Source organism: Podarcis muralis, chromosome 9 (assembly GCF_964188315.1).
Source record: "Podarcis muralis chromosome 9, rPodMur119.hap1.1, whole genome shotgun sequence".
NCBI classification, from domain to species: Eukaryota; Metazoa; Chordata; class Lepidosauria; order Squamata; family Lacertidae; genus Podarcis; species Podarcis muralis.
In genome coordinates, this window is record NC_135663.1 from 10,907,395 (window position 1) to 10,920,284 (window position 12,890).

At 48.9% G+C, this 12,890-nt stretch overlaps 1 protein-coding gene across 4 annotated transcripts in view; it reads left to right on the forward strand.

Moving 5' to 3' along the window:
- Window positions 1-1,921: 1,921 nt before the first annotated feature.
- The window catches only part of SEPTIN11 (septin 11), a 104,284-nt gene continuing 93,315 nt past the window's right edge, over window positions 1,922-12,890 (forward strand). For 2 of the 4 annotated variants that reach the window (XM_077933761.1, XM_077933759.1), the window contains exon 1: window positions 1,922-2,205. In XM_077933761.1, coding sequence (XP_077789887.1) covers window positions 2,179-2,205 — 27 coding nt within the window. In that variant the 5' untranslated portion in view covers window positions 1,922-2,178. The remainder of the gene's footprint in view (window positions 2,206-12,890) is intronic. The other 2 variants (XM_077933760.1, XM_077933762.1) reach the window with 2 other exon arrangements.

Here is a 12,890-nt window from a genome sequence, read left to right on the forward strand (position 1 = left end):
TCTGGGTCAACTTACTCTGCTGCATGTGTAGATGAAAATGGCACCAAGTGTGGGGGAGGGGGCAGAACAGGTTTCAGATACATAGACAGAAGCTGGCTCTAAGATCTGCCTGCCATTGCACTCTGAGGTGTGAATCCTATGGAACGAAGCAAACCCACTTATATTCTTACATACGGTCCTTTTAATGCACAAGGTAACAAAATATGTTAACTTGCTCCAGCAGTTTTATGTTGTAACATACTGAAAAGACTGTCGAAGTCTCGTGCTCCCCCAGCCTTCGCCAGCCCTGCGCCCTCCGGATGTTTCGGGCTACCAGCCACGCTCCCCTCAGTCTCAACCTAATATCCCCAAGTGTTTCATATTTACTAGGAAATAACTCCCGCTGGTACAACGGAACTTCCTCCCAAGCAAGTCCATCTCTCGGTTTACATCCACGAGCTCGGGGCTGCGGCGTCCAGGAGGCGACAGCCCCGGCCAATGGCCCTGAGGGGACCCCGGAAGGGAGGCTTCGGCGCGGCGGCGGCCCCTGTGCGTTTCGCCTCAGGCTCCGCGGGGGCGGCAGCGACAGGCTGCGCGGCTCCTCCTCGGGCCGCTAGGCGGAGCCAGAGCAGCGCGGGAGGGCAGCGGAAAGGGCGGGTCCGTCGCTATAGAGACGCCCGCTTGGGTGGCGCTCGAGGTGGCTCCGCCTGGCCCGCGAGTCCTGCGAAGCGCTCTTCCCCGGGGCCTGTGGTGCAGGCGCAGAGCGGAGCGGCGGAGGGCCGCTTCCCTCCCCCGCCCGGAGCGGCATTTAAAGGGGAAGTGGCCCCTTTCCCGCGGCCGGCCTCCTCCGTCGTCGGCGCCCGGCTCTCCTATGGCCTGGCCCGGGGCGCGGAGGGCGCGGAGAGTGGCAGTCGGGGCCGGGGGGCCATGGCTGCTCCCGGGGCGTCGCGCTTCCTCTACGAGCTGCCCGCCGCCCCGCCTCTCACCGCCCGACTCCCTCCAGGCAACATCTCGCGGCACACCAGGCAACGTCTGGCGGCACACTAGTGTGCCGCGGAACACCGGTTGGGAAACACTGGACTAGAGCATGGGTAGGCAAACTAAGGCCTGGGGGGCTGGATCCGGCCCAATCGCCTTCTAAATCTGGCCTGCGGACAGTCCAGGAATCAGTGTGTTTTTACATGAGTAGAATGTGTGCTTTTATTTAAAATGCATCTCTGGGTTATTTGTGGGGCATAGGAATTCGTTCAATTCCCCCCCCCCCCCAATATAGTCTGGTACCCCACAAGGTCTGAGGGGCAGTGGACCAGCCCCCTGCTGAAAATGTTTGCTGACCCCTGTACTAGAGGATGGAATAAAAACACACAGCATCGGAAGGAAATCATTAAGCGGATGCCAAAACCCTTAGAAATTGGTTTTGGGAGTCTTCCCACGCTGGCAGCGACCCTGCCTGGGATTGAACCCGCGGCTTTCTGCCACTGAGCCACGGCCCCGCCTTGCCCAACTCAGCAGCAGTCGAGGGGAGAGCGCGAGATCCTTTCCGCTGCCCACCTTAGCCGTTCCCATGCCCGGGGCGCACACATGGATGAAGGCTGAGGGGGGAAATTCAGCCCCCCAACACCCGCCGCGTCCCCGCGCCTGCCCGCCTGGCTCTCCCGGAGGAGAGAGAGCCGTCCCCGCTCGCGCGCTCTGCCCGGACGGACTCGGGCACGAGCCCCCCGCCGAAGGGGCTTCCTGGCGCCAATGGCTCCTCCAGCCCCGTCGAGGGAAAGCGCCTTTCTCCCCGAGGCGCCTCCCGGCCCCCTCAGTTTCTCGCGCGCACCTTTTGGGGCAGGCGCCTCGGGGCGCGCGCGCGCGTGGCGGGCCAAAACGGGGTTGAGGGGAGCTGGGGGGTGGGGGGGAGGCCGCCTCGCGACCCCCGCCGCCCGCGCCCCCGTCCCCATTGTACAGAGGCGCACGTCCCCACTCCACCCACCCCTCTCGCCAGCGAATGGTCGCTTCCAAGCGGGTGGCCATGTTTGCCGCTTATAATCGCGAGCGCAGGCGAAGCCAGAGGCTGCTTTTCATGCGAGCGGGGAGGGCGCTCGGGAGGAGGGGCAGCGGCAGCAGCAGCCGCGTCAGGCGCCGGGGAAGAAGGCGAGCAGCAGCAGCAGCGGCCGGAGCCTCGTCGTCGTCGCCCTCGCCTCCCTCAGCAGCAGCATGGCCGTGGCGGTGGGGAGACCCTCGGTGAGTGAGGAGGGGAGAGGAGCCCTTCCCGCGGGGTGTGTGGAGCTCCCCGGATGGGCGGGCGTGCAGCCCATGTGCGCAGCGCCCGGGCTCGGATAACGGGGATGGGGAAGAGCGCGCCCGAGCCTCCCTTCCCGGCGGCTGAGGCGGGAGAGCGAGCGAGGCGGCGGCGGCGGCCGCTTGTTGCTTCCCGGGAACGCGAGCCAGAGAGACCCCGCCTGGGGTCCGCGGCATTCCCCCCGCCTTCCCGCCCGCCCGCCTTTCTTCCATCTCTCCCCTTCTCCATTCATTGCAAAGGGGATCGCCGGAGGTGGGCGCCTGGGGGGTGAGAGGCTGAGTGTGGGTCGGGTTGGCGGGAGACGGGACGCGTTCAGACGTTACGTGCCAGGAGGAGGGCCCCGGACCCCGGTTTCTTTTCCCGTGCACCAAGCTTCTAAAAAAAGAGCGGGGGGGGGGGGAGAGAATGAAAGAAAAGAAAGCTGGGAAAGGGGTGTGTTTGTTTGTGTGTGTGTGGTAGCAAAATATGGAGCTGGATGTCTTCCTATCTAAAAATAGGGCACACCAGACGAAAATCGGAGGGAGTGGGTAGTGGAGAGGGAAGCACGAATAGGCCGCCCTCCCTGGCGATTCTGAAAAGGTGCCCGGGATCAGCGTCAGTCAATGGAAGGAAGGTGTGTGGCTTCAGGCGAAAGAAATCAAGGAAAGGAAAGTGCCTGAGGTTGCGGATGGGGAAGGAGGCAAAGTTGTCCTCTAGGGTCGAGGCGCATGCTTGTGTTGTGGGGAAGGCATGGGGAACATAACGGGATGGCCGCCTCCCCAAACCATGGTGAGATTTTGTTAGCTGGCTGAGCATCCAGGTGATATACGGTTGCAACCCCACAACCTCTCGGAGTGCCGCATCTCTCTAGGCCAGTGCATCATTCATCTAGGACGTGAAAGCATGCACCAGCTATCGCCAACGTGGTGCCCGCCCCCAGATGTGCTGGACAACAACTCCCGCCAGCCCAAGTCAGCACATCTAGGCGAAGACTAGCATATGCAAATTTGTAAGATTGCAATTCTATACATGTCTGCTTGGGAGGAAATCCTCTTTCAGGGGACTTGCTCTGACGTGGCCGTGTAGGGTTGCAGCTCTGCTGTTGATCTCAGGGTCTTGAGTTTGAGCCCCACTTGGGGCAAAATATCCCTTGTGGTCTCTTCCAACTCTACAGTTCTATGATTCTAAGACTCTCTTTGCTTTTCCATGATGCGGAACGGGGTGGTGTTAGAGCTGTCACTTTGAATCTTTTCATACAGAAGACCAGAAAAAAATATGGGGCATCCTTCTCCCCCCCCCCCCCCAAGCCTGCGTTTTTCCTTCTCTATCTTTCTGGCTTTTTGCCTTATCTTCTTTTGTATCTTCTCCCCCACCCCCTCTTTCATTGGGGACAACAACAACACCCCAGAACGAAAGAGAGTGACACATGTGATTCTATGAAGTTGCAAGCCCTGAATTGGAATCTCACCTTTGCCATGGCAAACCTTTTGGCGTGCCGTGTGCGAGAGCATCTGTGGGGCATGCAGAAGGGCGCAGGACCATAGCTCAGTGCATCTGCATGCTGAAGATCCCGGGTTCAACCCCTGGCTGATCCCAAGTAGGGCTGATGAACACCCCTGCTGTAAACCCTGCAGAGCTGCTGCCAACCAGTGTACACAACACTGAGCTAGATGGAACAGTGCCTTGACTCAGTTTAAGGTAGCTTCCTAGTGTTTCATCTTCTGTAAGGGGACAGTGGTCGTGATCTACCTTTCAGGGTTGTTGTAAGTGTGCAGAACACCTCAAGCACTTTAAAAGTCAAGCCATAAGTGCATACATTGTTAGCATTTATATTAGTAGATTGGGGTGTGACTTTCCTTGCAGATCATGACCCAAGAATAGAAAATTAAAGTGCTATAAAGAATGCAGGCTTGCAACACCCGTGTGTGGTTTCCGATTTAGTGCTTTTTAGAGAACTTCATCTTTTAGTCAACATTGGAAAGGGAAACAAGCTGTAGGTATATAGGGTTGTATATATTGTATCCTGGTGGCCTGTTAACCGCATTTCAAACGGGCTGCGTATAGTAGGATGTCTGTCTTTCAGGACTGCATTCTTGGGAGGTTTTCAAACATCCTCTGTTCAGGCAGCAGCAATGGTAACGGGAGTACTGGATGGAGATGCCTTAACCCAGCCTTCTCCTTCCTTTCCCAACTCCCCCCACCCCCAGAAAAAAAATATCACTTGGGCGAAGAGTTGCAGTATTCTCTGGGATCAGAAGCAGAGCTGTGTGGAAAAGCAATAGAGGCAACTAGAAGTTTGGCATTCGTATAAACTTAACATCCCCTCTGTCTTCTCTCCTCTCAACATTTTCTTAACATCCCCTCTGTCTTCTCTCCTCTCTCTCTCTCTCCCTCTCTCTCTCTCTCCCTCTCTCTCTCTCTCTCTCCCTCTCTCTCTCTCTCTGGTTCCCCAAAGAATAGACACAGAAATGATGTTGGCGACTCAGTTTATTTGTTTGACTCTTAATGCCTTCTCAAGCAGTTTCCCACAAGCTGAAGCATCCAGCTGCTGCCCCTCCACTGTACAATTCTGTTTTTTGTTAAGGTGGGGAGTTGAGAAATGTCAACTCGGGCGGACGCAGTCGTTTGCCACAAGAAACCTCTGCAAGGCCTGTAGCACCTTAAGGGTTTCTCATACATCCTGTGGCAAAAGCCCGAAGCAGATAAGAGACGGTGTCAGTTTGTATACACCTATAGGTGTGCATTGGGGTTGTGAATGAAAGATTTATACAAATGGAGGCTAACAAAATATTAAGGGACATATCCTTTCAAGGTTGAAGATTCAGGCTTGAGGATCTTCTTAGCCATTAAAAATAGGAAGAATACTCTGGAGAGATGTTGGGATGAAATTAGATCTCTCATCCCTACTTTTTTTTGGCAGGGTTTCTTTCCTTTTTGATAAACCAGTAACGTCTGAGAAACTTTGTTTCACAGACTTGCCAGGCAGCTTCACATAAGGAGATCCTTACCGAAAGAGACACAGAGATCCTTTTTATTATGTCTATAACTTAGGGAGATGTTGGTGAAAGTAAATGCTGGCCATATGAAAGGACTCTTATACATCTTGAGGAGGTGGGGAGGGGAGGAAGGTGGGGGGAGGGGGGAGGGAGGGAGAAGGGGACTTGATTGACTTTTTCCTGTTCGCTGGTTTTTTTTTAAGTGCATGCCAGTAAAACAGATGTTGCGCGTGAGCAAATGACTTCAGTGTGGCTACTTTCAGAATGTGAAAAATGGTGTCTGCATTCAAGATGTGACCTGGCTCCCTTGCTTAGTTTCTGTTACCGTTTTATAATACAATTTGTGGCTCCAGTAGGGTAACGGACTGCATTGTGTTTTGGCAATTGCATCATACCTCGCCCCACCCCACTTTTTTTTTTAAAAAAAAGCACATTGTTCATGTAAATGGGGTTTTTTTATTTATCATTTTAAATGAACAAAAATTACACTCTTCCCACCATTTCCTCAGCGCGACTGGTAACAATTATGTTTCAGTTTGGATTTGGATTTGTTGCTTTCTGAAAGGGTCCAGGGCAAAATGGGTCCAGCCACACGGGAGCCCAAATAAAAGGTATTGTAGTTGATTCACAGGGCCACAGCATGAGGCAGTGAGATATATGAGCTGAGGGTAGCTTTGTGAAAAAGCCACTCTCCAATGGTGAGTTGAAATAGTCTCCAGGCAATTGAGCAGGTAAGCTTCTGTAAGATGGAAGAGAATGATGGTGATTTCCCTTTCCTTTCAAGGTAACAAGAGTGACACATATGACTGACATGTATTTGTGGGCAGACGCATTAGCAACATTTGTGTACTTGCTTGTGAAGCTGGTGTTGTGGACGGCAATGAGAGTTCTAGCACTAAAATTACAGCTTCTACATCAAACAATGGCTTAAAGAATCTCAACTATCTTCCCCATACAGTGGTACCTCAGGTTACAGACGCTTCAGGTTACAGGCGCTTCAGGTTACAGACTCCGCTAACCCAGAAATAGTACCTCGGGTTAAGAACTTTGCTTCAGGATGAGAACGTGGCGGCGGTGCGGCAGCAGCAGGAGGCCCCATTAGCTAAAGTGGTGCTTCAGGTTAAGAACAGTTTCAGGTTAAGAATGGATCTCCAGAACAAATTAAGTACTTAAGCCGAGGTACCACTGTAATGGCCCAGTTTGCCTGTCATTGTAAGTCATGTATAATGACTAGGGTTATTCCAAGACAGGCCATTGGTCCATATAGTCTAGTATGGTCTACACCAGGGGTAGTCAACCTTTTTATACCTACCGCCCACTAATGCATCTTTCGTGATGGTAAAATTTCCTTACCACCCACTATTGCTCGATCGAAGGAGGATTCGACTTGTGCCGTAGAACCCCTTACCTCCCACCTAGAATCCTGAAACGCCCACTAGTGGACGGTAGGGACCAGGTTGACAACCCCTGGTCTATACTGATGGGCAGTGGCTCTCTGCAGGGTTTCAGACAGGGTCCTTTTCCAGCTCCACCTGGAGATGCCAGAGTCTGAAACTCTTCATTGATGATTACCTTCTCTCCTGAGTTTTTTTTTCCTTTGTGCGTGCAGAATAGAAGGGGGAGATATCCCTGAGCATGTACAGAGTATAATGTCCTTAACTCATCCCAGCAAACCATCACATCTCTGGAAATGGGGACTATTCAAAAAGCACGTCAGACTTTTAAAACTCCTTTTAGCTCGCACACACACCCAAGTCGTACTTTGCCTCCTTGCCAACCTATCCCAAATCCTTTTCTTGCAGCTCCTCTATTCTTCCCATGAAGTGTGGCATATTTAATGGATGGTCTCTAGAGAGCATGGAGTCTTAGGCACAGAGGGGCCCCCTCCCCCTCTTGTTTTAGTATGACAGCAAACTGCATAGCTGTCAACTTTCCCCTTTTCTTGTGAGGAATCCTATTTGGAATAAGGGAATTTCCCTTTAAAAAAGGGAAACGTTGACAGCTATGCAACTGTGGCCTTGCATAGACTCTGGGGGTCCAGTTTCTTATTACCTAACACTTCCTTTCCATATCTTTGCAGGAATCTGCCTATTGTACTACTGCTCTGATGAGCAGGTTAATTGGGTTAATAATTAATAAAACTGTTGGGCATGGAGAGAGAGAGAGGGCACATTTGGCTTGTGTGTAGGATGTGGGGAGAGGAACTGAAAGAAAGATCAGTCTGGCTTGATTTAACAGAACCAAGATAGCATTATTGAGTCACGGAATTTGCCCACTGAGATGTACTGGGGAAATGACACTGCGCTGATTATAAAATAATGCACATAAAGTAACAAGGGTGAACGTTATCGTGCAAACCACTCTGTTTGGTGGTTTGCTCTAGCTACTTTAATGAGTACTGTAACATTATCTAAAGTATAAAGTATATCCACATTTGTAACAGAACAGCTACTGTCAGTCTCCAGCCTGCAGCAGGGATCTGTCTATGAAGACAAAAGTCTTCACTATTTTTAATTAAAGCTTTAGTCTTCTACCTTTACAGACCCAAGACCCGCCTTTAATCTTAGCCTGCAACAGGGCGCCCAGTTAATATTTTTGCCATATTGTCTATCTTTCTCCCTCACACCTGCTATCTGCTTCTTTCATTCCTGTTCTCCTAATTTTATTTCCCCCCCTCCTTTCCCCCCTCCTAAGCATTCCTTGGCTTCACATTACTGACCTTGAGAGCTTCAACTTCCACCGATGTTATAAACAAGTTTCTAGATCTCATGTATCTGTTAATTTTCTTGGGAATGCGAGTGCAATAGGTTCGAAAGGACTGCTGTCCCCAGAAGGCAAGTGAGGAGCTTCCCATTTTTATTATAGTTCAATTCATCATCATTTGAATAATTTGGAACTGGCATCTGAATCTTGCTTACCACTGCTGTTTATTCAGACTCCGGTTGTTAGTACCTGATTTGCCCGTTGTCAATAGTTCCTCCTTTAAAAGTGTGCCAGTTCCATGCAAGCTGCTAATTATGTAAAAATAGGCTATGCAAAGCAGCTGCTTCAGCAGTGAGGTGCTTTGCAGAAGCTGTTAGCATAAGACTGTAAGAAAAGCTCTCGTGCATCAGAGGGGAGGCTTCCATCCAATCCCACATGAAATTTAAACATGAAATTTATTATGGTCAGAGACCGGCTTGAGAAATGGAACTACAATCCCAATAGCAAAACAAACATTTAAAACAATATACAACAATGGATTTTAAGTTTAAAAGTGTGATAGGCATATAAACACATAAAAACTTTAAAATAGACTACCTTAGAGAAATGACCCAAAGTCGCCCATGGATCCGGGTTTGGGAATTTTCTTAAGCAAACTAGATTGAATCAGGGGATGGTCTGCGCCTACAGATCTGTGCGCAGAATCTGGTGACAATCTGGGTCTTCTTGTGGTCTTTGCCTAACAGGAGAAGATTGAATTTTTGCTTTACCGGGAGGTCAGCAAGCCTCGCCAGCAGGGGGTCAATGGTCTTTCTACATGCCTCATCTAAAAAATATGTGTTCAGGGCTTCCTATATCCCCCAAAGGACAGACGCAAATTCTCTGGTCATATTGGACTTTTTAAAAGGATCCTTCCAAGACCGGCAAAGGCAGAGCCGAGCTTCTGGCAAGTGTAAAAGCCCTTCTTGCATTTTTGGATACAAGAAAAAAGAGATATGCTGCTGGAGCAACTATATATCTCTCGATTTCTACACTTTTGTAGTCGGGGGAATCCCACATCTTATTGTCACTTGTGGGCACTTAAGTGCTTCCAGGAAACACACAAGTAGGATACGAGGGCTGTGCCTCCCCCCCACCCCCTCCAATTACTTATGCACACGAGAAGCTGCCTTATACTGAACCAGACCTTTGGCCCATCTGACTTAGTATTGTCTGCACTGACTGGCAGCAGCCCTCCAGGGTTTCAAGCAGGGAGCACCTCCCAACCCTTCAGCATGCAAGCCATGTGCTCTGCTGCTGAGCCGTGGCCTCTGAGCTGTATGCATCAGAGTTATACCACCTGTGAACAAAGAACCATAGAATAGGGAGGCACTTCAGATGTCATGTAGTCCAGCCCTCTGCTGAGGAGGGAGACCCTGCTTGCTCTATTTAGATGTCATTGCTAGTTGTCTCCGGTGGCTCTTTCCTAAGACCCCTCTAATCCAGTGGCAGAGAGTCCCAACGGTTGTTAAAAATGGCACTTTTGCTCATTGTGAACCGACAGCCTTCTTTGGATTACAGCTGGTTTCCAGTGTTATATGAGAGGGAGAACAATGTCTGACCGCTTCTCTCTCTGTGTATGTGTGCCATTTGTGGAATTGTTTTGTTGTGTATTTGAGTTACATATTGATTTTGTACTTGTAAGCCGCTTAGGGGCCATTAGTAACTCTGTAAGCTTCTGTTGAGTCCCTGCCACTTTAAAAAGAAATCCACTAAAAAAACCACAAGTGTTTTAGTCTTTCCCTGTAGATGCCACGAGTCCCATGGTGGCATCATACATGGTCTTATCCTGAGTAGTAATGGGAGGAGCTCTCAACAAGTTGGAGCTGGCGACCCTGGAGAAGGCCCAAGTGAGATGGGGGAAGTTGGTGGGATCCAGGAGGTATCAGAGTCCAGGGAAGGGGCTGAGAGCATGGAGGACGGACCACTGGAGGTCTTTGGTCTGCTTTGGATCTCACCATGCTGAATGTCAATGGGGGTTATGGGAAGAAATAGTTTCTGCCCAAGCATCCCTCTCCCATGGCAGCATCAAAACAACCTTATGGGGTAGGTGAGGCTGAGACAGAGCCTAAGGTTCTTCAGTGACCACTCTGGCTGGGTGAGGACTTGAACCTTGGGTAAGAGTCCGTTATTATAGTACTCTGCCTTTTTGTAGTCAAAAGGCAAAGAAAGAGTCGGCAGCCCTATTCGTGGCAAATTAGCAGTGACAACAGTGTTGGTTCCATGCAGAGAAGGTCCTGATTTTAGTACAATCATACATCGGGTTACAGCTGTGTTTTTTTGGGTTACGGACTGCCGAAACCCGGAAGTACCGGAACGGGTTACTTCCGGGTTTCAGCGGTTGCGCATGCGCAGAAGAGCTAAATTGCAACCCGCGCATGCGCAGACGTGGGTTGCGAATGCTGCGGGTTGTGAATGTGCATCCTGCATGGATCACATTTGCAACCCGAGCATCCACTGTAGAGTCTCCATTGCCCTTGCTCAGAGCAATTCCATGGGCTGGTTCAGACATGCATTACTTGGTGCTGAAGGTGCGAAGTGACTGACTTGGAAAGCTTTCCACGTGACCTGAAGTTCTGCCTTTTGAGGGCATGTTCATACATGCTAGCATTGCTGGATGGACATGCCTGCGTGAACCAGCAATATAGGTGCACTCAGATAACCATATTCCCAAGAGCCTTGAGTTCAGTGCTTGTAAGAAGAAATGTCAATGTAGGAATCCAAACTGCACCACCTTTTAGGGGGTGGTGGTCTTGTGGACTCATTCTGAAACCACTGCCTTGCAGATTTTGCAGTCTGATTTTGCTCCCCCCAGAATAGCTGCTCATGCTGGTCTTAGGTGAAATGGTGCAGGATGAGGGGAAGGGGACGGACAGCCTTCTGTCCCCTCTCCCCCAAAAACTAGGGAGCATTGCCATAAGTAAGGAATGCCCTGTGTCATAATCACAGTGAGTATTGCCCTAAGAAACAAAGGAGGGGGAGTTGAAAACTGTTGAACAGCTGCCCTCATGCCCTCCTCATTTGCTTCCCAAAATCATCTGGATGCTAAGCAAAACTGGGGACTTCTATTCTGACAGGTCTTCGTTCCTCATAGTGCATATTCACTAGCACTTTTCAGTAGGGCTGCAAATTGGTGAAATAAATGTTAGTTGACGAAAACTAACTTAAAAATTGATTTTTAAATTCACATAGTGGTGAAAACAATGGTTTTGAAGCAAGAAGCTTACATGTTGTTGTCTTTAGGTGATGCACACGTGTGTTGTAGTGGTTGAAAGTTATTTTCAGTTCTCCATCAAACCTTGCAGCCTGTTTTTTTTTAGATGGAGAATTTTAGTTGGTTCCTGAGTACACAAGTTGCTGCTTCTCCTTCTATCAGACGGTATCTTTTTGTGTGGCTATTACCAAAGAGCACAGATCGGGAATATGATATGCTTTGTTCTTACTTGCAAAAAAAAAAAAAAAAAAAAAAGACTCTTGTTCTGTAGCAGCTTTCTCCCAATATGCACCGGACTTGCAATGTATGCTGCCCTTTTAGAATAAAATGGCTGGTATCTGGTTTCTAGCAAGCCTGTGGCTTTGCTGATTTCTTTCAGTTGCTAACCCCAGAGAAGCTGTGTGAGTGTCAAGGAGCGTGGGAAGTTCTTGAACATCTTCCTTAGCACAAGCTGGGGGAAATGCCAGAGAGCCTGAATTACTAAGACCCTTTAAATGCTGAGAGTTTCTGAGCTGCTTGGCTCTTCGCAAACAAGCATACTTTTAACTTCAACAGCAATTTAGTCTCTTCCTTGGTTTGTAAACCTTTTCTTCTCCAGAGCAAGATTTTCCTGGCTCGGTGCCTGCACCTGAAGGAATGTGGTGGGTTTTGTTTTCCTGTTTTCTTTTTTTTCTTTGCCTCATTCGCTGCAATTTCTTTTCCTTCCCTTTTTAGAAGTTGCAGGTTCAGGAGGGTCTCTTTCAGAAGTGGGTGGGCAAAGAGCACACAGGGAACCTGGAACCCTACACCGCCTCTTGTGAATCTGCAAATAATTTGGTAGTACTAGATTATTATTATTATTATTATTAGGAATGCTGCTCTCGCGCCTCTGAGCTACGGAGGCCAGTGGTTCTCAAAGGATGTGGCAGGAAGATTCAAGGATAATCAAACGTTTAAACATTTCAGTGCAGTATAGTATAGTATAGTATAGTATAGTATAGTATAGTATAGTATAGTATAGTATAGTATAGTATCGAAATATATTTTTATATATACAGCCAGAAAAACAGTATCTTCGCCTCTCTTCAAGAACACTGGCTGCAGTTCTGCACCACATAATGTTGTCAACAGGGATTTTCAATTCTGAGAAATAAGAAAAATCAGAAAAGAGAACGTCTTGTGTTGATGAGGAAATGAGAATTTGTTTGTCTCAAATCAGACCTAATATAACTAAGATTACCCAGCAAAAGCAAGCTCACACCTCTCATTGAGTTTGTAGGCATACTTAAGGTACATATGTAAGAGGCTCGCTTATAATTATATTTTGGGAATGAGTCATGTTCTTATGTAGCTGCGTTGTTTTAGACTTTCTGGGTTCCCCATGATCATACTATAAAGTAGTTGTGTTCCGTGTTATGAACCAGGCACTGCTAAGAGTTGTTTCCATTTGTTTCCCGATGTATTTCTTGTCAATGAAAATTTCGGTTCAGTGCAAGCAAATTTTTATTCTGAAACTGTGGCTCAGAGAAAAAAGTTTGAGGACCACTGCCTTAGGCTTTCATATAGAGATTGAGTTGATCCTTATCCTTCAACCCACTGAAAGCTCTGCCCAACACATTTTACTAAATGCTTAGAATTTCTCCTAGCTGGTTTATTTCTCCTCTGCTCTCTCCTAACATGTTTTTCTCTAAAAAAAAACAAAAGCAGACATTTTGGG